The 26,286-nt window shown below is 44.9% G+C and overlaps 1 protein-coding gene across 1 annotated transcript in view; it reads left to right on the top strand.

The window, feature by feature from the left end:
• Window positions 1-16,185: 16,185 nt before the first annotated feature.
• Window positions 16,186-26,286, top strand: part of LOC147444440 (peptide methionine sulfoxide reductase A5-like) — a 68,330-nt gene continuing 58,229 nt past the window's right edge. The window contains exon 1 of the mRNA XM_086527043.1: window positions 16,186-16,546. Coding sequence (XP_086383169.1) covers window positions 16,271-16,546 — 276 coding nt within the window. The 5' untranslated portion in view covers window positions 16,186-16,270. The remainder of the gene's footprint in view (window positions 16,547-26,286) is intronic.

Raw genomic sequence — 26,286 nt, 5'->3', positions numbered from 1 at the left:
AAGGCATCCACATCAGAAATACACTTCCCTGCGATCATCATGTCATCCACATACAAAACCAAAACAATAAGACTGCCATCTGCAGCCTTGCGAGTATAGAGGCATGGGTCCTCATAACTGTGTACATAGCCCAATGAACTCATGAATGCATCAAACTTACAATACCATTCACGAGGTGATTGCTTCAGCCCATACAAGGTCTTAAGAAGCCGACATACCATCTTCTTTCAACCGTGAATAACAAACCCACTTGGTTGCTCCATGTACAAATCCTCGTGCAAGTCCGGATGTAAGAAAGTTGTCTTTACATCCATTTGCTTCAACTCCATGTCTTCTGTAGCTACCAAAGCAAACAACATACGCAAAGTAGACATCTTCACCACTGGGGAGAAGATCTCATCAAAATCAATGCCCTTCTGTTGCTTGAATCCTTTAGCCACAAGCCTTGCTTTGTACCTAGGCTTTGCATCTATTGAACACAATTTTATCTTGTAAACCCACTTGCATGGTAGTGCCTTCTTACCCTTTGGAAAAGGAGTAAGCTCCCACGTATCATTTTGGATCAACGAATCCATCTCTGACTGCATAGCCCGCTCCCACTTGAGCTTGTCAACACTAGACATGGCCTCATCATAACATGATGGCTCCCCGCAATCAGTCAACAATACATAATCCATAGAAGGCACAAAACGTTGAGGCTGTCTTGCACGCCGCTCTGAACTCCTCAAAAACTGTGCAGGAGGTGCATCTGGCTGTCCCACATCTACATGATCTCCCAACAAGGGCTAATCTCCCACCTGAGGGTCAATGGGCTGCCCACGAGCAGCCATGGGACCATCATATCGATGACCATCCTCCTCAAATATCACACGCCAAACCTCAACCGTTCGCGGTGATGCTCTATACATAGAGTCCTCATGAAAAACAACATCATGGCTGCGCACAATCTTCCTGTCAATAGGATCCCACAATCGATAACCCATCTCACCAGAGCTACCATAACCCAAGAAGAAACATCTCTTCCTCTTTGGATCCAATTTGTTGCGTTTTGCCTTAGGTCCATGTACATAAGCTTCACAGCCAAAAACACGAAGGTGACCATACGAAGGTGGCAAACCTGTCCATACCTCTTTAGGCACTTTGAAGCCCAAAGGAACACTAGGTGAACGATTTATCAAATGCACGGAAGTGGCAATTGCTTCAGCCCAAAATCCATCTGACAAACCAGCCATAGAAAGCATACTACGGACTTTCTCCTGTATAGTCCTGTTCATGCACTCTGCCACACCATTTTGAGGAGGTGTATAGGGAGCACTAAGCTCACGTTGTATACCCTTCTTAACACATAATGTAGTGAAAGCATGAGACATAAATCCACCCCCATTGTCCGTACGTAAGCACTTCAACTTACAACCTGATTGGTTCTCAACAAGAGCCAACCATTTCTTAAATATATCAAACACCATATCCTTCTTACGAATGGGGTATGCCCACACCTTCCTGCTAGCATCATCAATGAACGTAACAAAGTACATAGCACAAGCATTGGGCATCGGCCCACATACATCACTATGCACCAAAGCTAGCTTTTCCAAAGATCTATGTGGAACACTCTTCTTATGAGAAGACCGAGCATGTCGACCATAAAGGCAATGCTCACAAAACTCAAAACCACCAAAATCTGAAACGATAATGTAATCCGCACGTGCCAACAACTTCAAACCTTTCAGTGACATATGCCCCAAACGTTGATGCCATAAAGAAGCAAGAGGTTGCTCAGTGATCCCCACAATGTGATCAACCACACTAGCTACACAAAGGGAATACAACGTATTCCTCTTAGCACCTTTAACCAAAACAAGGCTGCCCTTAGTGAGCTTCCAACCTCCGTCACCAAAAGATACATTGAAACCAAGTGAATCCAAATGACCCACACTAATCAAGCTTTTTGCAAGAGCCGGCACATGACTCACACACTACAAGACAAACGTAGTAGAGTTTGGCATAGCCAAATGAATATCCCCAATGCCATGAATCTGCATAGAACGCCCATCGGCAATCCTGACAGTACCTGTGCTCGAAGCATCATAGTCATGAAACCACGACCTATGAGGCGTAACATGAAAAGAAGCACCACTGTCAATGACCCAATCCATAGGCATACTACTCTCATGAGTGAGAAGAAAAGCATCATCAAAATAGGATGCAAGCAACACATCACCAAGATCTTCACTAGTAGCACTAGTTGGAGCACATACATGGTCATCTTGAGAGCTACACTCTCCCTGTGTTGCATTTAACTCCTCAATCTTGACATTGGACTTAGGCTTGTTCTTAGCATCATGTTCTTTCTTCTTACCATCTCCATTTTCCCTTTTCCACTTGTAGCAATCCTTTTTGAAATGGCCTTTTCTACCACGATGAAAACATTCCACATCCTTTTTACTTGTGCCTGCACGGGAGTTGCTTCTAGATTTACCCCTGTTGGACTTATACTTGTCCATAGTCCTGCCTCTGACAACCATTGCACTAGAAGACTTACTACCTGCATTATTCTTTCGATTAATCTCTTCCGTGAGAAGACTAGACTCCACATTAGTACTTGTCAACTCATCCGCAGGAACGGAGTTACTTATGGCTGTCCTAAATGTGTCCCATGACTCAGGCAACGTGACAAGTAAAAACATAGCTTTTACATTGTCCTCAAACGTAATTTTCTGCGTAGCAAGCTGGCTGAAAATTATATTGAACTCATTCAAATGCGCATTCATGGAAGCACCTTCCTCCATTCGCAAATCAATAAGCTTTTTAATCCAATACACCATAGAAGCAGCCAAATGCTTATCATACATATCGCAAATCCGCTGCCATAGCTCATAAGCTCCACCCTGTGCATCTTTCACATTGTAATAAACAGACTTTGAAAGGGAAAGCCTAATGGTAGACCTGCACATCTCATCCAACTCCTCCCAATTATCCCTCTCCATGTTCTCTGGCTTAACTCCCTGCAACTTTAGAAGTCGAATCTGTTTCTTCTGCACCAAGACATCCCAAATCTGATCTTTCCAATATGAAAAGTTAGCACCATCCAACTTCTCAATATTGAAAACTGTGTCCTCTTTAGTGCCCATTACAACAAGAATGCAACAATCAGAAACCTGTAACCAACCAACAAACTGCCACAACAAAGTAGTGCTGCAAATCTGACAACACCTGCTGCTCAATCAAAGAGCAAATGCATAGAGTATAAATCAACCCATAATATGGTCAAAAAACGTACGTAGAAATCCACAAAAAAAAGCATAAACCTGTGACACCTGTAACTCAACCAGCCTAGGCAAACTGTGCCACAAAATGCATCAACAATGAGTTGTCATAGAGGCATAAACATACTCCATGTCTGAATAACCACAATAGAGACATAAGCTGACCAAGATTACACAAATCCGTGAGCATAAATGGATCCAAGTGAGCATATAACCAATGCACAAGCTCAACGAAGTCCAATCTCTATTGTCAACCAAGTACCTGTCCGTACTCAAACCGCAACACTGCAAGCAAGAGCGAACCTGCTCTATGTATAAGTGAACCAAATCTCCACAATATCATGCATAAAGAGTGTCTGTCAAACTGCCATATCCACATCCATCAACATACATAGATGATGTAAACCTGTAGCTCAAGAACACGCATAAACAGACTGCCCAGAAAAGTAGAAGCTCCCACTCAAACCACAACCATATACATGGATGTCCCACAGTCAAAATACATGTTTTGTAACCACGGAAGAAACCTGTATCCAAAGCTCCCTGTAACCTGTACCTGCACCTGTACCTGTAGTCGAAGAAGACAATGCCGCCAAACTCCCACTCTATCTGTGTGTATGAGGCCACTCCAAGAAGAGGCTACACACTCTCAAATGAGCTGTGGGCTCACGTAAGTGGAAGACACTGCAGCAATGGCACCTGTAATGGCTATGGAAGCTCTGCAGCAGCAGAAAACTACCAAAGAGAGCTGAAAAACGCAGCTCCTAGTATGTAGCTCGGATGGGATTTCTGATGGCACGAATGGCTCCGAAAGGGGGGTTAAACCTCAAAACACCTGCTGAAAATACTCGCGGAGTGCTGAACCTTCCAATGCCAAGCTCGGAAAAACCTTCTGCTCTTTAGAAATGCGCACATGCGCGAGACCGAAAAACGGCAATGAAACAGCAGCAATTTTCAGCACACTCAACAATGATGATGAAGCTCTCAATGCTCTCACTACCAAGCTCTGATACCACTTGTTGGGATCGGAGAGCACACACACAGAGAGCCAGCACGAAGAAGGAGATAGACATAGTGTGTGGCGGGGCGGTACTCACACTACAATGTGTAGTTATGAGTATGGTTATTATGAATGAGTAAAAGAATGGCTATACATGGGCGGCTGAACAATGGGCAACCGAGCACACGGGCCTTTAACCGAACACAGCCAGTTCCAGTTTCAAAACCAGTTTCAGACCAGTACCAGCGCAACCAAGCCAGGCTGATACCAGGACCAAAACAGTGGGGACACAGTTATCAATTTTTAGGCGACCAATGGTTAGATGGAATATCAGTAGTAATCATTTCAATGACGGGTGAAAGTCTTGTCCAATGCATGTCTGCCACGTCAATTGCAGTGCACAAAAGTCTAGGAACGGTAAGTGGTGGAGCTTTTATGGTGCGAATGCATATAACACTAAGGCGAGTAGGCATTTTTCCTCGCAAATCCCCTGCGCGACGATTACCTCCTGTTGTCCACTCACCATCGCCGAGCTCTGAAGTATCTTCATTGCAGCCGCAAACCTCATCTTTTGAGGAGATCGTGGATTGTCGTCTGACTTTGCCAACCACACCTGGGTACGGTTTCGAAGAATCAAGTAAGTCATCTTCTTATTCACCTTATTCATCATCTTCACGGTGCATGGGTAGGAGGAAACTGTTAGAAAAGATGCAGGACACTATCGACGAAACCCAAGCTCTTATTACTACTACAAAGGCAACTCTTCCACTCATCCCGTACAACAAAATTCAACGTTATGTGTTTACTGAGCAAGTTATGGCTCTACTCCAACTGTGGGACTTGTGTATGGTTCTGCAAGCCACAAGGATTGAGTTTGACACATCCATCATAAGGCAAGCCTTGGACTCTTTCAATGCTGAAGATGGCAGTGCTGTGATTTATGGCCAGAAGGTGTCTGTCACACCAGAAAGCATTGCTTTCGCATTCCGTATGTCAAACGGGCCCAAGCCATCTATGGCAACTGCAAAGCAGATTAGTGCAGCTTTGAAGGAGGATGATGCTGCTAAGAGGAAAAGGAAAGCGAGTGCGCAAGGGATTCCAGTTGCAAGACTGGAAGCTCCCGCTGCTTATCGGTTTGTGGCTGAGGCTGTGAGTCTGAAGAATAACCCGATATATGTGCCAGAGAAACTTTTTGCCATGCTTTTAGCAAAAGACTGGATTCCAAAGTCTCTATCAACCTTTGCCAGATATTGTCTCACAATGTGCTTCAGCAAACTGCCAAGCTGAAATCTCAAAGTGTATTCAAGGCTTGATATGTTTGGCAATTTCTGTACTGGGCAACTGATCCAGACACCCATGATCAGGTGAGAATGGCTTGGAGTCAAAAGCCGTTTCCACTATCCAAAAATATCGACTTGTCATCGGATGAAGAAGAGCCAAAAAGTCAGTCAACTCCTACTGGACTGAAAAGGAAGGCTAAACCATATGAACCTGGCAGTTCAAAGAAGCCAAGGAAGACACTGACTAAGAGTAGTGCTCTCCTAAAGCAGCTGGAAAGTCAAGTCAAAATAGTGTCTACTGAAAGGACTCCAGTTAGCCAGACTGAACAACAGACTGCCCAGACCAATGGTGGAATTAACTAGTCAGCAGGACAGATTTCAGTAACCACGAGTACTGGCCAAGATCAGACAGAAAAGGCTAGTCCTGAGCAATCAGCAGACTAGGTTGATAAGGGCAAAGGCCCAGCTTCTCCAAATCCACTGGGCCGAGTCTCCATCCCATACAGTGAAGAATCCTTGCACTTGACCAAGAAAGACAGGTTACAACAGTTGCAAACTCATCCACTCAAGGGACGTCTCCTATTGAGAAATCTGATTATGCTGCATTACCTTATATAGCTCCTGTCACAGTCTATGAGCCAGCTAATTCTGACCCAACAACAGTTAATGATGGTTGTTCAGTACTCATTCAGTCATCATGGAATACTATTGTCAATTGTATGGGACAAATGTTGGATGCTGCAGGGTCAGAAGATGAAATAATTAAGGTAAAAGCTGAATTGAGGGAGGCTAAGGAGCAGATTGAAAAGCTGCAAGCGAGAGCATCCCAGAACTTGCGCCACACTCTCCTTGAAGCTCACTCAGATAAGACCATTCAACAGTTACAAAGTAAGGTAGCCAAGGTAGAGTCTGAGGTGCAGACCATGCGGGAAGAAAAGGCTGAAGCACAACGAGCTGTTGTAGGTTCGAAACCCTGTTAAGAATGAAGTGAGTTGAGTTCAACTCTTTACTGATCCGTCACAATGCTCTGAAGACCACCCTAACAGAAAGATATATCTATAATAATCTGATTGAGATCTTGAATCCATCAGGCAATGCTGTTTTCGATATGGATAACTTGAAGTCTCTTATGGAGACGATGCACAGTGATTTGCAGGATAAAGTTACTGAATATAACAGTGGTCTGACAAATCAAGCTATCCTTGATTACATTGAACAACAGACTACCATTGAAGAAGATGAGGATAAGGAAGACGAAGCAGAGAAGGAGGAAGATGAACCAGACGAAGGGCATAATGATGATGATGATGATGCTTTTCCTCCATCTCCACCTCCAGGACCTGGTACTGGTGGTACAGGGCCAACTAGAGGAAATCAGTCACACAGGCAGACTAGCCAGACTAGCATGAAGGGCAGCAATTGCGCAATCAGCAACTGGAAGAGCAACAACCCAGCAACACTAGGAATCCACCGGCACACCAGTCACACAACATAGCAGGGATGTTAAAGGGAAAGGCAAAGCTGTGAGACTGAGGAACCAGCAGGTGATGAGCAACGTTCATTACAGCTCATCACGCTAAACAAGAGATTGAGACATCAACAGGCTCCTATAACCAGGCGATATCTGGAGGATGATGCTCTTATCTCTGATCTGGAACGCTTTCAACGACTATATGTCAGAGCCAGGGAAATAGTTGAGCATTGGAAATCAGTTGCTTTCCATGATCAAGAGGCTTGCCAATTACCTGCGCATCCCAACACAATATAGCTCTTGGAAAGGGTGCCTGAATGGATACTAATTGATGAAGAGAGAGTAACCAATCCACATTGGCAACGACAGTCTGTTGCAGATTGTCGCTCTCTGGCTATGGAATTAGAGCTTCTGTTGTGAAACAAGCCAACATATAGATGCATGAAGGATGTCAGGAATCAATTGCAAGAGGTTTTAGTGCAAATGCAGATTGCTAGGGGAGTTCTTGATCAAAGGGTGCGGACCATTCTTGAAGACCAGACTGCCACCAGCAAGGGACCTCAAACTAGAATGTCAGTGGAGAACAAGCAACTGCTCTCTGGCAACTGTTTCAGCTGGTTAGAGTAACCAGAAAAATGATGCAGCAAGAGAACCAGGTTGTCCTTAACTTCTTAGAATTTGTGCTTGATTCCCTAGTTCTTTTGTATGCTTTACCAGCAAGAGAGGCAGAGTTGCCAAGATTTTTTCCAATACTTTACCCTCAACATCTAGAACCAGTCGATCGGCTCACATATTTCAAGATTACTGATGAACTTCAGGATTGGTATGAGCGATCGACTGTGGAATGGAAAACTTGGCAAACGTTGTTCAACGACGCTCTCCAGCTGAATGATCTCCAGGAATTGAAAGAGAGGATCAAACTGTGTATGGGCCAATGGAAAATTTAGATCAGAGGCCTAACTAAGATCACCAACCAACTGCTGCAACTCATTGTTGAGTCCTCTAAACTGCTTGAAAAGGAAATTACGGCTAAACCAGGCCTAGGACCACAATATAGAGAGATGGCTCAGATTCTTTTTGAAGCTTGGATCATAACCAAACAGCCTCTTCCAGAAGGGTGGATCCATACAGCCTTGCATTGTCACAAACTGGCCAGAACTTGGATGACCGAAGGCAGACGCACGCTCTATGATCTCGACACCAAAACCTATCATCCTCTCACACCTTATGAAATGGAGATGACCACAAAAAGGCGGGATCAGCTTGAGCAGGAGGCCATTTACAGACTCATTCAGAAGGAGAATGCTGGCACTGGGACTTCTCATACGCCATCCAAGCCAAAGGGTAAACGGAAGCGGGTTCAGTGGAAGGATACTGGGTAGTTCCATCTCAGAATTCGGTCAAGGATTTTTCTTCTTCTCAGTTGGCACAGACTTTGAGTCCTCAAATCATACGGTGTTTGGCACCTGTGGCATCAGCTGTAATAAATGGAAGGTTGATATCAGTCTGTGTAGATGATGAGAGCTCTACCTTGGCCTTTTCAGCTGCCTCTCGCAATCTTTGTATGGCAATCTTTCCAGCAAAATCAGACTGTGGATTTTTTCTCAGAAATTTTGGAATCTTGCCAAAATTCAAGAAAGGAGGGAAGGATGTAGATGGCTGAGACAGTCTCACTAGGTGGGAACCGGCTCCTGTGAGATGCACAGTGGATCAGTCAGTAATTACCACGGTAGTTACCACAATAATTCCCAAAGCATATAAATAGGACCCATTACATTGTAATCGGGCTAGCATAAGTCGTGGGCATGAATTGAGTCATTTGTCGGCTGTACCTCTGTTAAGCTTTTGATTCATAATCCTTAGCCCTAAGTTGTTCTTGAGCTACATCATCTTCATTGTAATCTTTCATCTGTAATCCCAAATACAGCAGTATAGTATATTCTAGTCATACATACTTTATACTCATTCTCTTTGAGTCTGAATCTGAATCTGAATATCATTCTCAATACTTCAGAATGATTCTCATTTCAGTAGATGTATTCCAGTTCAGTTTCTACTTCCTTGTCCAGTCTATTGTTTGAACTAACACATCACCAGTAGCTGTAAACTTCTAACACTGGAATCAGCTATCTAAAGATCCAATTCCAGCAACGTTCTAAAATGCTGCCACATGAAGAAAGGAAAGGGGCAACACCAACAAAAGGAGAATGAGGGATCTCTTCTCAACGCGACTTCTACTCCACCAAAGGCTCTAATACCATATCAAAGTCGACGATGCAGAAGCATAGAGACCAAGGAGAGTAGGCACGCGAGAGAGAGAGAGAGAGAGAGAGAGAGAGAGAGAGAGAGAGAGAGAGAGAGAGAGAGAGAGAGAGAGAGAGAGAGATTCTCTTAAACCAACCAACCTTGGTGATGAATATATGATAATAATACAATGGGGGCAATGGGTTGCATACATACCCACATAAGTAAATTGCCCTACCTAGACTTTGGCAAATAGTAAAATAAATACATAAAAGCCAAAATAAATAATGGAATCACATTGGGAAGCTCACTTGAGATGCCATAACTATAACAAGCCCTGTCTTCAAGGAAAGGGGCTACCCTAGTCTAAGGTAAAGAGAGGGCTCCTAGGTGAAAAGAATTCGAGACTCAAGAGAGGAACCTCTAGAGTAATATGGTCGAAGGGCTGTTGCATGAACATGTTTGGACGTAGTCTTGTAGGGGCAAGATTGTATGGGATGAGGATCCAACTAATGTGGGCTTTGTGTGTGAATTTGAATGTGGCCTGGCTTATAGGGTGGACAATGGGGTAACTTGTGGGCTTGTAGGGGCAAGATTGTGTGGGATGAGGATCCAACTAATGTGGGCTTTGTGTGCGAATCTGAATGAGGCCTGACATATAGGGTGGACAATAGAGAGAGAGAGAGAGAGAGAGAGAGAGAGAGAGAGAGAACATGCATGTGAGGTAGAATACAACCCATGGAACAAATCCTGTACATTGAATACATTCCACGTGAAGGGGAAATTAACAAATTTGAGGATTAAACTATAGATACTTCACATAAGAACATGTTCAATAATCATTTCTTGTCCATCTTGCGTGTATGAAACTCCTCAATGATGGCTCATAAACCTCAACAAATTCAAAGTGATCATTAGCCTTTAGCTATGTAATAGCTGCCCAAGGACTACCACCTACTAAAAACAAATCGTGAAGAATCTAAGTAGATTCCCTCTCTTTCTCTCTCTCACACACACACTCTCTCTTTCATTGTTTAAGCCTATGCGGTAAGTGGCAAACTCCAATTAGCATACTCATGCTACACACTCTCTCTCTCTCTCTCTCTCTCTCTCTCTCTCTCACTCTCATAGTAGCATGCACTACACTTGTGTGCTAACCCCCCCCCCCACCTCCCCTCTTTACGAATCCAAGGAAGAAGCAATAGTCACTCACATGGTTTCACTAGAGACATCAAAGGGAAAAGCTTTTCTTCAAGGTGAAGGCCTTTCACCTATGCCTTCACCTTGAAGGCTTGTGGCAAGACATTTACATTGGTGATAGTTTCATGGGGGAGATTGCGAGTCAAAGGGTGGAGGAAGCGTCATGCTTGGTGCTACCATATGCATGTGTGTGGGGTTTTTTTTTTGGGTTGGGGGGGGGGGGGGGGGGGGGGGCAAGATTTTGGGGGCAAATCAGAGGCAATAAGGTGGAGCCGACGAAGGCTAGGAGGAGGTGAGGGCAAGAAATCTTTGATCAACATCTATCTCTTTTATTTATGCAGCTAAAAAAAAAGGCGAGCAGGGAGGCAAGCCACGCGTCGCTGAGCGGCCCCTCCTTCGAGAGTCACGCGCGAGAGAGAGAGAAGGCAACAACAAGAGAACCTTTAGAAGAGGAGGAGGCCGCCTTGCTCCTAACAATCTGTACTAAAGGTACAAAAGGCAATGGGTGGGAGCAGGGTTGTAGTGGTGGCAGCTGTTGTAATGATGTTGTTGTTGTGTGTGGCCTCTGTTGACGCGTGCGACAACACTCACGGCCTGCCAGAGCTACGGGCTAGGGCTGGTGGTGCGGCCGTCCCCGCAGTGCTACAGCCAGGTGACGCAACTGAGTCGGCAAATGCAGGGCAACACCCCCCTGCGCCGCCAGATCTGCAACTACTTCCAGGGCTACATCAAGCTCCTTGGCGTTCAGCGCTTTAACTCCGTGCTCTCCATCTCCCAAGTCAAACTAAGCTACACAATCTCCGCCAACACCAAATGCAGCCAGATCCGCTAGCCTCTCAACCACGTGCACTTCTGAGTATGACTGAAGTGTGGATGTGTCAATGGCGAGTCTCTTTGTTGGCAAAATCATTACATCTAATACTATCTCTTTACCTTTATATTAAAACCTTTCCTTTGGTTCTTTCCTTCCGTGTAGCATTGCAATTTATTTTTGCTATGTATTTGTTATTTCGATTGCAATTTCCATATGTTGACTTTTGCCGTTCTCAGTGAGTGAGTGAGAGAGAGAGAGAGAGAGAGATTGTTTTTGCTACTCTACTGAGTGTATGTGTGTGTGTGTGTGTGTGTGTGTGTGAGAGAGAGAGAGAGAGAGAGAGAGAAGCCTCTCCGCATTGCTGTTGCTGTGCGAGCGAGCCTGCAAACTGTGTGTGTGTGTGTGTGTGTGTGAGAGAGAGAGAGAGAGAGAGAGAGAGAGAGATGAAATGTTATTTTAGACATCTTTAAAACTGATACAATCATGGTGGATCTAATATAGTGTCTCAGATATTGTTGATAGAGAGAGATCCCGCATCAGACTCTCGAGCCTTCGAAAACTCGGTACGAAGCTAAGTTTTATTAAAGAAACTAAAACTTTCAAGGCCGATAGACCCGTCCTTTGTTCATCGTCCGTGGAGTAGACTACAAAAATGGGATGCAACTTGTGATCATGTAGCTTGCCCGATGAAAATTTCATGGATTTGCTCAATGTTCAGCTGTAAACATGACCTACAACCTAGGACAATACACCCCCGCGTATTGTGTTCCACATGCCAACTTTGCATGCAGCCCACCTTCGTCATCGTTCGTGTGTGTGTGTGTGTGTGTGTGTGAGAGAGAGAGAGAGAGAGAGAGAGAGAGAGAGAGAGAGGGGGGGAGGGAGGGTTGCGGGCATCTTGCGGCTCCTATTGAATGGAGAGAGAGAGAGAGAGAGAGAGAGAGCAAAATCTTGGCTAGATTTCAAGTCTACCGTAAAGAAAATCGACAAAATATTACAAATTTTAAAGTAAATACCACCATACTTCAAATTATGACCTAAAAACGGGAAGAGTTTTAAGTGTGCCTTTATTTTCTTTGGCTTTGGGGGGGGGGAGAGAGAGAGAGAGAGAGAGAGAGAGAGAGAGAGAGAGAGAGAGATCCCACACCAAGCTCTCAAGCCTTCGGAAACTCAGTATGAAGCTAAGTTCCATCAAAGAAACTAAAACTCTCAAGGCCGAGAGACCCCTCCTTTATAGTCAAGAGTCGGGGGGCTGAGGATCGTGGCCCTCCATCTCCTTTCGTTTCTACTGTAGATCGTGTTGAGAAGCCGTTAGATACTCGCCAACTTAGCATGCAGATTCGTCAAAGCCCAGGTACCGTTTGTAGGCCAATGTACTTTGCGCATCTCAGCACATAGAATAGCAGGCTACTATAGCCAATGAAATCGTCGCACCTCAGCAGTTGGAATGCTCTATTGTGCCATCCATCTGGTTCAGCTTCTGGCACATAAAGTTTGCTACAACCGATAGATGCCAGCCACGCCAATAATCGAAAGAAATTGCAAAAGTCGTCCTAGCTCCTCCAAGCGTGCACCAACTTAGCCAGCAGGAGCGCTACCAGCTCAACACTCATAATGTCTGTGCAGTGGCACACTGTCGGCGCAGTCTGTTTTCAGTGAAGTCTGTTGGCCCTCCTCCTTCCAACTGTGAAAACCGAGAATGGTCCCTGAGTGATCATTCCTTGCAATACTGCTCCCGCCAATGACTCCCCGCCTTCGCGGGTCGCCACGTGGTCGCAATATGACAAGGAATGGTCACTCAGGGACCATTTCCTACACCTTCGTTCGTCGTCCGTGGATTAGACTACAAAAATGGGATGTTGCATGTGATCACGTAGCCTGCCTGATGAAGATTCCGTGGATTTTCTTTGTATTCAACTATGAACATGACCTACAACCTAGGACAATACACACGCCAGCTTTGCATGCAACCCGACTTCATCGTTGTTGTTGTGGTGCGTGTGTGTGTGTGTGTGTGTGTGTGTGTGTGTGTGTGTGTGAGAGAGAGAGAGAGAGAGAGAGAGAGAGAGAGAGAGAGAGAGAGAGAGAGAGATGCAACCACTATGTGCTTTCAAGCAGAAGTTAGTTTTATAGGAATAAAGGCCATGTTTTTTTTTCACCATAGCAACGTGCGGGTCACATAGAGTTGATGAACTCTATTTTAGAGGAGCCATTAGGTAGCATAAGTTAAGTAGATCTCTAGTGAGCTATCAAATAGCTATTCATACCTTATCATTGTCTAATTCCTATGTGATAGCTTCCTCATAATGACCATTGTCTCCCTATAGACTAGTAAATTGATGGCTATGTGTAAGGGGGGGCACACACAAGGGGGGGTAATCCGCTATTCAAATCCAATGGTTACTCCCTCATAAGTGAGCGCAATTTCAATTACCTTCCCAAGTGATAATATAGTCATGGCCACGCGCAAAATAACGTGTTGTAAATGGGATATTTTATTGCAGGCCCTTTTGGCACAAGAAGCTCGCCTTCTGAGGAGTGAAAAGTGTCTAGCATATTTTTAAAATGTTGGTGTCTTGATCAAGAGAGGGAATGCAGCCCATGGAGTTCCCAATGCAGAAAATAAATACCTACGAGCTAATTGAATGCAATGAAAGGGCAGGTTGGGAGAGTCTCGAAGCAAAAAATGGACGAAGAAGACGCAACTGAACCTCTTTGAGCTAAAGTTTGCATTATCCCCCTTTTTAAAATTATGGATTATTGGTGCCATGCGAGGGGCCCCTCCGTGTGGGGGCACCTAAGGTGGCCCTCACATGGTAGGGGTAAAGAGGTAAGATGGGAATGAAAAGGACATTTGATATGACAATCAATACACACACATGTGAAATGGGAGGGGGGATAACTTTTGCAAATCTTACTATGGGGATGTTCGTACGGCTAGGGTAGAATGTTCCCACGCTCACACGGCTCTCATAAGAAATTTTGCCAACGCGCGTGAACTCTTCACGAAGCAGGAGGCGAGGGTAGAAAGACGGGGTTTGCCCACTCTGCCAAAATCGGCAAAGTTGGGTCTTGCAAGCTTCGTTTGCTGACAAGCGCAAGCGGCAGTGGAATGACAGCTGTGCAAAACTGCTCTACACCTCAAAGAAGTGCAATTGGTGGAGGGAGGAGGGGGTAACTCAAAAAAGTTAGAGCCCCCCCCCATAGGCCCTTCAAAGGCACATGTGAAGGGCCCTCTAGCCTTGGGGCGATAGCCCCATACACTCAAAACCTGCTTTCCTTATTTGGCGGATTGAACCACTTAAAATGCTCCCTACAGCTTCACTGGAGGGTGCTTCACCTACCCTCTAGAAACAAGTACCGCCTCTTTCACGGGCTACAACGGGTAGACTTGAATGTGAAGGAGTCAAAAGTGAAGGTATTTCGTAAACTTGAACTGGGAGACAATAGCGCAGTGGCTTTATAGGGCCACACTATGTCTGTCCATTGCCATCGAACTCCTCTGAGGCTCCTCCAATTTTTGATGGTCTATGTTGGAGCACTCTTACCCCTCCTCGCGTGGGTGCCCCCTAGGGTAAAACACCCAATATAGAGCCACCTAAGCGAGTCGACTAATTGCCACCACTATGCTGCACAATTTTGAGCATCGGAGGGTGCATTCGAAAGCTGGAAGCAAGGGTTGCCTGGGGTAGAAGCGACGTCGCAAGTAGTGATGCGTGTAGGATGCATACCAAAATTTTGCGTGTGAAAAAATTGGCCACTAGATGGAAGACAATGAAGGGTTTAATATGAGCCAGTGAGCCAACACGCATCAAACCTGAAATCAGACAGCGAGTATCCTATCGCGACTCACTTTAACCAGTCCACCACCTAGGGTGTCCCAACACTGGAGCAAATTTATTTTAGGGAAAATTACCAAAGCACCTCTCTAATTTGATGAAATTCCCAAAATGCCCCTCATATGTTAAAAATTCCCAATCTGCCCACAAAAACACCTTAAATTTCCCAAAATACCCTTAAATTTTTTGGAAATTCCCAAGATACCCAGCCAACACCCCACCTTGTTACATTCGTTCTCTGTGTTGCTGTTTTTTGCGATGGTTTCAAGCATTTCTCAGAGAGAAACAATGCATTTTTGCAGGGCCGCGAAGTGTGTCTGCAGGGTCACGATGGTTTCAACCATTTTTCAGCGACAACGTATTCTCAAAGAATACGTTGGGCAGATTGGGAATTTTGGAAATACGAGGGGCGTTTTGGGAATTTCATCAAATTGGAGGGGTATTTTGGCAATTTTCCCTTTATTTTATCATAGGGGACGGACGGGTCCTAGGCTAGCCCTCGTCACTAAATGACACCTCCCCAGAGAGGTGGGATCAATGGCCCACAGTAGGCGTCGCGAGGCGGGTGCAATCCAGACCGTCTGATCGACATTTAAACTAGGTGTGAACTAAGCGTGAACTCGGAGATATGTGCACCACACCAAATTTGGTGTGAACTCGACGTGAACACGGTGTGAATTGGGGAGGGCCTGCACACCACAACAAATTTGGTGTGAACTCAGTGCGAACTAAGTGTAAATTTGTCCGCGACGCCGTGATCTATAAACTTATCCCACACACACCTTTCAACTAGTGCGTGTTAGCCTAGTGGTTAGAGTCAATCCCGTGGGGAAGAGGGTAGTGGGTTCAAGTCTTGGTTCTGAGAAACTGAGAATCTTTTGCATTTCGTAGGCATGAATCCAACGGTCACGATCAACTGATGATCGTGAGCCATTGATCCCACCTCCAAATGGAGGTGTCAATTAGTGACGAGGCTAGCACAGGGCCGGCTTTCTATCGGTCCTTTAAAGTTTACCTAATAGAGGACCTTGGTGGTTACTACTTAGTACAAAGTCCTAATTCAATGAAGACCCATCTCCGACAAACTCCTCGAATCGAGCCAAAGTCACAAAGATTTAAAAGGGGCTCCACCGGCCCGCGCATAAGCTCGAAGGGAATGATGAGTCTGCCGTTGCTGTTGCTGGTGGTGCTGAAATGCGGGTTTCTTTTGCTGCAGCCACAGCGGGCTTCCGCCATCAGACTCCCAGATTCAGTGCCATCAATCTCCTCCTCTACAGGCAGAACTGCCATTTTCGCTTTGGGAAGCTTCTGGCGCAGTGAGGCTGTCTTTGGGTGCCTCAATGGCGTTCTTAGAACTACTGCTGGATACACCGGTGGCTCTAAAGCCAATCCAGAGTATCGTAACATTGGCGATCAGGCAGAAGCTGTAGAGGTAAGTGGGTTAAAAATGATCTGTGTGTGTTGGTACTTTCCAAACAGCTAAAACTTACGGACCACATCTTTGGTCGAGAATGAGCGTGAAATTCTTGTCTGAGAAGAGACTTGTCTACGCATAGATTTTAAGTAGGTCACACTCTTTTCTGGTGTGCGAGAGAGAGTAGGGCTAGACCTATTGTTACAATACTATCCACTTGCTCCCAGAAAACTGCCCCCATAAATCAGTTCATAGGTTAGTGAACAGGTAAACCTAGCAGCATAGAACTTGCTTGATGCTTTCTATCTAGAAAGTTTAGATAGAATTCCAGAAGCGACAACCCAGTCTATAATATGTTTTCCTCGTGTTTTCTGTACATACATGTGATTTTATCGTCTGGAGTGGATGTTATGTTGTTTTGAGGGATAAAATCTGCCTAGGTTGAGGGATGCTGTATGTGTTAAAGTTTGCCATGATTTTGGCGGTCTTGGCGGAGCTGCTGGGCTGATCTTAGGGAATGAGGGTTGTTTTGTGGCTATGCTCGGCTTGTGTGAGGTAGTTCCCCTTGCTTTGGCGTTTTTGCATCAACAACCCATCGCCACACACTTCAGCATATAGCATTTTCCAGATTGCAGCCCTAGCGTTTTTGGAGCCAGATCGCCCTCCCTTGTGCATGGCGATTTTCAGCCCTAAGACCTGCAATTTTCAGCAGATGTAGACCAATTTTCAGCCCTAAAGACGTGCAGTTTCAGCCCCCAAATCAGCGTTTTTCAGCAGCAGAAATCAGCCCCAATTCAGCGTTTTTGATTTGCAGCAGATTTCAGCCTTGAGCGTTTTTGGACAGCAGATAAAGAGTAGCAGATTTCAGCCCTTAGATCGGTCTCGCCATCTCCATCGTCGTCATCGATCTAGCCTAAACTTGCATCAGTCGCATGCATTCAGTTTGTACCAGATTGTGCAATCATAAGTAGACCACTCTCGCCGACGAGAGTGGGGCCTTCGGAGGAGGGTTTTACGACGTCTCTAGTGTCGTATCTCTCTTCTCTCTCTGTCTCTCAGTCTCATACACTTGAACGCACAGTGTCCATTCACTTTGTTTGTGATCATAGCATTCTCTCACTAAGAACGGAAGGATCTACCTTCCATAAGAACAGAAGGAACCTTGAGCACAATTTGGAGCACTCATCTTGAGCAAAGCGCAAATATTCATTCCGCTGCATCTTACACGACTTGAGGTCCAAAGAACCCCTTTAGGAAGAACCGATCTTGGCTCTCGAGCCTAGGTCCAAAGAACCCCCCTCAGGAAGAACCGATCTTGGCTCTCGAGACTAGGTCCAAAGAACCCTCACAAGAAGTATTATGTGTTCGTATGATTAGTACGCACGCATTGTTCGAGTGTTTCATTCGTGATCGTTTCCTGTATTTTAGTCAGCGTCTTTATGTGATCTCTTTTTCTAGGCATGACCTAACTAATTGCTGTGTCTATGTTGTTATCTTCAATTATGTCCACCGGCTATGCTCACAAAGTAATTTCTCAAAAGTACTCTCATTAATTTCCGCTATTCTCAGGTTAATAGGCCAATTCCATTACACTACGTCCCTGTCGGGTACCGCTAGAACTGCCTTTGCAAGTGGTCCCATCTAATCGGGAGTGATCTCGAGGTGAGCCGCCAATTTCGGTGAAATGAAGTTGGCCTTGGCTCCTCCATCAAAGAAGATCAGGGCTTCTTGGTCTTTCACTTTGCCCCAAGCTCGGTAAAGTTGTGTACTCTCTTCCACGGTTCTTAGCTGCTCTCGAACTCTCAGGCCTCTCGTCGTGCTTGTCGTTTTGTTCTTTCTGTGCCTTTTTGAGCACTTCGCAGAGATATGCACAGTTTCCCCGCATCCAAAGCACTTCCCCTCCTTTATATGTAGCGAGCCTCTCTTGAGGAGTAAGCTTGGGTCGTGTATCCTTGTCTTTCTGTTCTGGGTTGCTCTTTCTCTTTCTACTTTCAATTTTCGAAGTTTGTTCGGCTCTTTGCGTCATGATCTCATCTGTGGGGTACGTCAGATTGCCAGAGTGAATGGCAAAACCCCGTTTCACATGACTCATCAACTCCTGAATGAAAGCTGACTTTTGTTCTAAGCAGCGATCTCGGATCTCTGTAGGTAGACCCAGGGTAAACCGCTCAATCTGTTCCTTGAACGAGATCTTCTTAAATGAAGAGGCGGGTAGAAAAGAGCTCCAGAATCTCTCACAATAAGTGTCCGCTGTATCTTTCTTGGTCATCCGTAGATGGTTCCAAGCAGTTCGTATGTCGCGTTCATACTCTCGAGTCAATCAAGAAGAAATAAAAAGCCTTTTGAATTTCAACCATTTAACTGGCACAGTTTTGTTTAATAGAAGTGTGGACCACCAAGTTCGAGCATTCCCCTTAAAGTAAGAGGCAGCTCTCCGAATCTTAGAGTGCTCTGAGTAATGCCCTCTAGAGAAAGTGATGTGAAACTGCTGTATAAAAGACAAAGCCTTCGAAGCATCTCTATAACCAGAAAACGTGTCAAATTTAATTGACTGTCCACCTTCCTTAAACTCTCGGACTTTTTTGCTTTTGTCTTCCTAAAAGTCATATTGGTTGGCTTTATAAAAATTCTTCTTCTTTGCATAAAAGATGCTGTCATCAGAGTCCGAACTATTTGAAGAGGAGTCCTCTGTAGAACTGTAAACCACGGGGCGAGATTTAGGCTTCTTTGCCTTTTTCTTGCCCTTTCCGAAGCTTTGCTTTTTGCTTCGCTTTTTGCCTTTTCTGTCTTCTTCGCTCGAATCAGATGAGCTAAAAGAACTGTCGGAAGAAGAAGAAGAAGAAGAAGAAGAAGAAGAAGAAGAAGAAGAACTGGGTACTCCTTCAAATCTAACACGCTTCTTCTGTTTCTTTGCCTTTTCAAATGTCGACTGACGACCCAAATAACCCGGGAAGTCAGTGCCTTTCTTTTGCTTTTTGTCGTGCTTTTTAGCTTTGCTTTGCGCGTCAAAAAGCTGAGCAATTCGTGCATCAACCACCTCTTCTAATTCCTTCTCTGTATACTTCTTCGGAGAGGTTTCTTCAGAGCGGGTTTTCGGGGTGGTTTTTTTATTTTTCTGCCTGTTAGGTGCAGCGGAATGAATGTTGTATTTCTCAAGATTAGTGATCTTTATTGCTCAAGGTTCCTTTTAGTTCTTAGGGAAAGAGAGAGCTTTCCGTCTTGTAGAGTGCTGTGGTCACGAACAAAGTGAGTGGATATTGTGCGTGCAAGTGAATGAGACTGAGAGAAGGAGAGAGAAGAGATACGACACCGAGAGGTTGTAAAACCCTCCTCCGAAGGCCCCACTCTCGTCGGCAAGAGTGGTCTACTTTGATTGCACAAAGGTGTACAATGCGAATGCAATGGACTGATGCAATGGGACTATGCTGGTGACGACGACGACGATTTGATGGCTGAGCTCTTCTAATCGCTGAATTTCGGGACTGTTTCGGTGGCTGAAAATGATTGTTTTGGTTGCGTTTTCTTGGGCTAAAGATGGGGGAAACTTCTGCAACCAATCTGGGATGTATCTGCTTCCTTGCTAAAGGCTGAAAATGCTGTGTATCTGCGACAGGTTGGGGCTGAAAGTCAAAACGTTGCAGCAAGGCAAAAATGCCAGCAAAAACGCTAGCTTGGCTGATATTGCTGATGTCGAAACGCTGATTCAGCTGATGCTTTGCAATCCCAAAAACGCTGGAATTGTTTCCGGTCCTTTTCCTAATATCCAATCCTGTAGAGAATAGCCCTGGTATTTGGTTTGTTCTGCCTCCTCACGAGTCATCATAACAAAGTTGTTTTTATAAAAATCCCTAAACAAATAGGTTGGTAGGTCTACTGATCCCTTATCTTTGACCTTGAAGATATAGATGATCTTCATGGCCGTTAAGTGTCGTGGTATGGCATGAGAAGTCCACAGAAGATCTTTTATGTTGAACTATCTTCCCAAAGAAAATTACTCTCTCTCTCACAATCACACCTGACCACGTTAATCAACTTCAAAATCTAAAGCAATCTCGTGTGCGTCTTCCCTAGATTTGTGAGTGGATTTGTCGCTGCTCGGTGCTTAGTGAGAACAAAATACATGAAGCTAACATGTAGTTACGGGCTTGGTTCTTGCTTGTGTATGTATGCATGCAAGCATGCGTGCCTGCATTCAAAGTGTGTGCCATCATTGTTCAACAACTTCAGGTAGCTCAACTTAGCTGAGAGCATGTTGGGAAAAATGTGTCTCAACTTACTATCGCATCGTTCTCAATTTCAAAAATGCTGGTTGAGGGCAAGGGGAAAAGGAGAAATTGTGCCCCGAAAAAGAGAAAAATAGTGTGAAACCCCGGTTTTGTTGGGAATCCCTGCGAAGAAGGAGGTCCAAAAACGTTGGGGGGTTCTGGGGGGTACTGCCGAGAAGTTGCCTGTTGAGCGGGAAGCTCGTGGTGCTTTTCTGCCAGAAAGTGTGAACTTTGGTTTGCTTATATATTAACTTAGCAAAATTGCCCTACCTATTTTTGTAGGAAAGTCACTTAAAAATAATAAGTGAAAATCCCAATAAATAGGAAAATAGGCTAAATGCAATGGAAAATTCCCTTAACTGATGCTAATGGATTCTGATGGGAATTCCGATGATCATGCTGTGTGCAACCGGAGGATATGCATCTATGCTAAGTGACTGGGCATGCACGGTCTACGAATAGACTCACAAAAGTGCCAGATCACTGCTAATCTAAACTGACTGAACCTTGCTATGGTGTAGCTTGTCCACGGACCCATAGGGTTGGGATGTGTCACGTGACATCCCCTCCTTTTCAAAGTGAGGTACTGGTACCGAATTGTATGGTGTCGAGGGAGATCGCCAACAGCATCCGGAATCCTGGAAGGGACTCTTCGCCGGCCCACTCTGATGTGTGGGTCGTGCGGTACTTGAACTTCATAAAGGTCTGCAACGCTTGCTTCTTTGGGCCACGCCGAAAGCGACACAAAGTCTTTTGTGGCTCCTTTGATGCTTCGACTTCGTCTAGAGTCCTGCTTCTTTCCTCTTCAAGAATCTCCATGATTGAAAATTCCTGAAACCATCTCCAACACAAAACCATGAACATACCCATTCCATGTAAAGTGAAGGAAAAAAATCTTGTCTTCTCTAAAGACTGTGTATGCAATGTAGATGAACATAGAGACGGAGTGACAAACCGTTCATCAAACACATGCAAACAATGAGATCAAATCTTTTCTGTTTGATCAAAATCAATCAACTGCGGCAAATCCCAATGGAAATGCCCATGCTTGGTGCTCATACTATCATGTGCTCTTTCGGAAACTGTGTCATGCCAAGGAAGAGACATGGAATGCGACTTCCTTACATACAAACTTTTCAGCTTTTCATGAACAATCCGCATACATTCGTGCTCATCCATGAGAGAAACGTGCTCAACATACAATATGTCATGCCTAGTAAAAGGGATCACATAACGATGCTGACTAAAATACAGGAAACCTTCACGAATGAAACACTCGAACAATGCGTGCGTATCAATCATGCGAACACATAATACTTCCTGTGATGGTTCTTTGGACCAAGGCTCGATAGCCAAGATCGCTTCTTCGGGATCTATCGAATCTTCTTGTGGGGGATTTGTGGACCTCGACTCGAAAGCCAAGATCGATTCTTAGTGATTGATCGAATCTACAACGAGGTTAGCTTTGCTAGAAAAAGCATCCACTAACACATCATCCTGGTGAACAATCACATCTTCTTCATGCAACTCATCATGCTTGTGAGAAATCACATCTTGATCATGCAAATCATCATGCTTGTGAGAAATCACATGTTGATCATGCAAATCATTATCATTCAAATCATCATGCTTATCTTTGTTATCCAAATCATCATGCAAGTCATTGTCAATCAAATCATCATCATGCTTCACACAATCATGCAAATCTTGTGGGTCATGCTCTGGAGAAGAAGAGACTGAGAGAGTCTCCTTTTCCTGAATCTCTTGCATTGGTGCCGGTACTTGAGAAAAGAGTTGCAACAAGGCGGCTTTCCTTTCTTTGTACTCATGCTTTATGGCTGCCATTCTTTCTTCGTGTTCACGCTCTCTTTCTGCTTTTCTTTCTGCATTTCTTGCTTCTTGTTCTAACTTCTGTTTCAGAAAAAATTGCTGCAAAGCCTCCATAGGAGTTAGTGCAATCTTTGTCGTAGATGAAAAAGGGGGAGGGTCGGAAAAACCTCACGGTGGGGAAAATTCTTCTTCGCCTCTCTCATGCTCATCACCTCCAAACGAAGTATCCATTCCGCTTCGAGTGATGACCATTCTGCAATCGTGGGTTCTTGTGTTCTTAAGTTCACGAGGAACTTGGGTTCTGAAGTTCATGAGGAACTTGGGTTCTTAAGGGTTGAGGTTCGTGAGGTCCTTGATTCGTGAGAATCTTGGGTTCTTGAGGCTCTTGAGGTTTTCTTTCGCTTGCCAATCGCGTTGGAGAAGGATCTTCTCTTCACCCGAGTTCTACCCTTTTCTGCGGGTGCACCCCTTGGCGGCCTTGCGCTCACACCAAGGTTGCTTTTTCCCACCTCACTTCGATTGGCCGGCCGCTAAGTGCATGGTCCGCTCTCAATGAGTGAAAAGAGACAGAAGGGGAGGCTGGACAAGCCCTTTTTTCTTGGGATTCCTGTCACTCTTCAACAAAACACGATTAGGAATCGCCACGCCCAAGTAAACTTGGGTTCGTGCGATTGCAACAAGCAAAAAAATTCTTGTGGTTCTTGTGGTTCTTTCCTTGAGTAATGCAGAACACTTCCAAAGCTCTGATACCAATGTTAGGTGCAGCGGAATGAATGTTGTATTTCTCAAGATTAGTGATCTTTATTGCTCAAGGTTCCTTTTAGTTCTTAGGGAAAGAGAGAGCTTTCCGTCTTGTAGAGTGCTGTGGCTACGAACAAAGTGAGTGGATATTGTGCGTGCAAGTGAATGAGACTGAGAGAAGGAGAGAGAAGAGATACGACACCGAGAGGTTGTAAAACCCTCCTCCGAAGGCCCCACTCTCGTCGGCAAGAGTGGTCTACTTTGATTTCACAAAGGTGTACAATGCGAATGCAATGGACTGATGCAATGGGACTATGCCGGTGACGACGACGGTGATGACGACGACGACTTGATGGCTGAAATCTGAGCTCTTCTAATCGCTGAATTTCGGGACTGTTTCGGTGGCTGAAAATGATTGTTTTGGCTGCGTTTTCTTGGGCTAAAGATGGGGGAAACTTCTGCAACCAATCTGGGATGTATCTGCTTCCTTGCTAAAGGCTGAAAATGCTGTGTATCTGCGGTAGGTTGGGGCTGAAAGTCAAAACGCTGCAGCAAGGCAAAAATGCCAGCAAAAACGCTAGCTTGGCTGAAATTGCTGATGTCGAAACGCTGATTCAGCTGATGCTTTGCAATCCCAAAAACACTGGCTTTGGGGGACTGCCTGAAGGGGGAACAAACGCCAGAAGAGGGAAGCTTCAAGGCGATGGTTCTGCTGGGAATCCCCGTGAAGAAGGAGGTCCAAAAACGCTTGGGGGTACTGCTGAGAAGTTGCTTGTTGAGCGGGAAGCTCCTTCTGCCTCTTCTGTGAGAAAGTGTGAACTTTGGTTTGCTTATATATTAACTTAGCAAAATTGCCCTACCTACTTTTGTAGGAAAGTCACTTAAAAATAATAAGTGAAAATCCCAATAAATAGGAAAATAGGCTAAATGCACTGGAAAATTCCCTTAAGTGATGCTAATGGATTCTGATGGGAATTCCGATGATCATGCTGTGTGCAACCGGAGGATATGCATCTATGCTAAGTAACTGGGCATGCACGGTCTACGAATAGACTCACAAAAGTGCCCGGTCACTGCTAATCTAAACTGACTGAACCTTGCTATGGTGTAGCTTGTCCATGGACACATAGGGTTGGGATGTGTCACGTGACACTGCCACTACGTGTGCACCTCTTCAAAAGAAGTCTTGCTCATATGTTTAGCCAATTTCGGGTCCTTGGCAAAATTAAGCATCATCTTTGTTGCAAAGCAGATCACTCGTTGACGCTCCATCTCTTTGAGCTGCGCCTGAGTAGGCCAAGGCAGGCCATACTCCTTGCGTGAATCTTCGTTGTGATCTCTTCCCGCATCGCCGGATGCAGAGGAAGTCGACTGATCTTTGCCTGAAGCCATAGGTGCCGCGAAAGAAAAAGGAATCGGATTTCTCGTAGAAAAGAAATTGGCCGTGCTCTGATACCACTGTAACAGACTTGGACACTCCAAGTCGAGAATCTACCACGATACCACAAATAATCACTTGAAACAATTCACAGTTCACAAATGATTCGACACTGGCCCAATGGAGTTCCGTGCCTAGAGATATTGGCCCCAAAGACTGGCGCCACTTTCGGTATTTCTTTTTACATTAATCTGCAACGCAAAGTATAAGAGAGCCTTTGAGTCTCACTCTCAAACTCTGCGTCCAGATGCTATGCAGAGTGGGAGCCCAAAGACCCTTTTAAAGATTTTACAAGGGATACTAAAAGCAGAGCCCAAAAGCTGTCCATAAAAATTGCCTCAAAAAAAGTATTCACAAAAATAAAGCAACTTTTAAATATAAAGCTCTTTCTCTCTCTCAAGCTTGCGTGGAAGTAAAAAGCAACAATTGCGTAAGATTCCAGCCTGAGCTTTGCGTAAGAAATTTTCCCAGCCTTGCGTAGCCAAAAACTGTCCTAAGATGTCCAGGCAAAAGGCTGTACGGATTTGGCCTCGTCCGTACCATTTTTGCCAGCACGTCCGTACCATTTTTGCTAGCCACGTCAGCATTCCTGTGGTCGCAGTTCAGCCACCCTTGCCAGAGTATGTGTGTGTACCATGGGTAGCCAGGCGGGTATGTGTGTACCGGCAGCAGCCACGTCAACAGCAACCCTAAACTCAAATAACCCAAAAGTCGTCCGAAAGGCTGTCTTGTAGACGTCTCCCGGCGCGATTCGAATCTGATGATATCCACTCTTCAAATCAATCATGCTAAAACACGAGGATCCTTGTAATCTGTCAAGTATATCATTGATCCTAGGAATCGGAAATCTGTTCTTGATGGTGATTTTGTTGAGAGCTCTATAATTGATGCACATTCTCCAAGATCCGTCTTTTTTCAAAACCAACAACACTGGAGAGCAATACGGTGAAGTACTAGGCTGGACAAGACCCTTTTCCAAGAGGTCTTTCACTTGGTTCATAATCTCTTCAGGGTAAGGTGGCCGGTTCGGTGGTGTGCTTCCAGGTATCAGATCAATGGTATGATCTTCAGGACGAGCGGGTGGTATCTCGCTTGGCAGGCCCTCTGAGAAGCAATCGGCATGAGAGGAGAAAATCTTGGCGTTCTTTATCAAGTTCAGACATATTTGTCCTATCCTCATCACTTCATAAAGATCAAGTAAACAAACAGACTGGATTTCATTAACTGTGAAATGGCTGAAGCCGATACAATAGGAACAGACTCGCTCTTAAGTTTAATATCAAGTACAATGGTTCTGCCCTTCTCTGTAGTCAATGTCGCTTTTCTCGCCCGATAGTCGACCACGGCGTTATTCTTGTGGTACCAGGGAATTCCCAAGAGAACATCACAACCTTCCAAAGACATTATGTAAAAGTCCTGATGCCCCAAATACCCTTGACAATGCAACCGAAGTTTGCCAATGACAGGCGTAATGGCTACGTCCC

This window comes from Adiantum capillus-veneris, chromosome 13 (genome assembly GCF_014529385.1).
Source record: "Adiantum capillus-veneris isolate H3 chromosome 13, ASM1452938v2, whole genome shotgun sequence".
NCBI lineage: Eukaryota > Viridiplantae > Streptophyta > Polypodiopsida > Polypodiales > Pteridaceae > Adiantum > Adiantum capillus-veneris.
The sequence above is the reverse complement of the archived record's forward strand: the minus strand, read 5'-3'. Positions and strand labels throughout refer to the sequence as shown.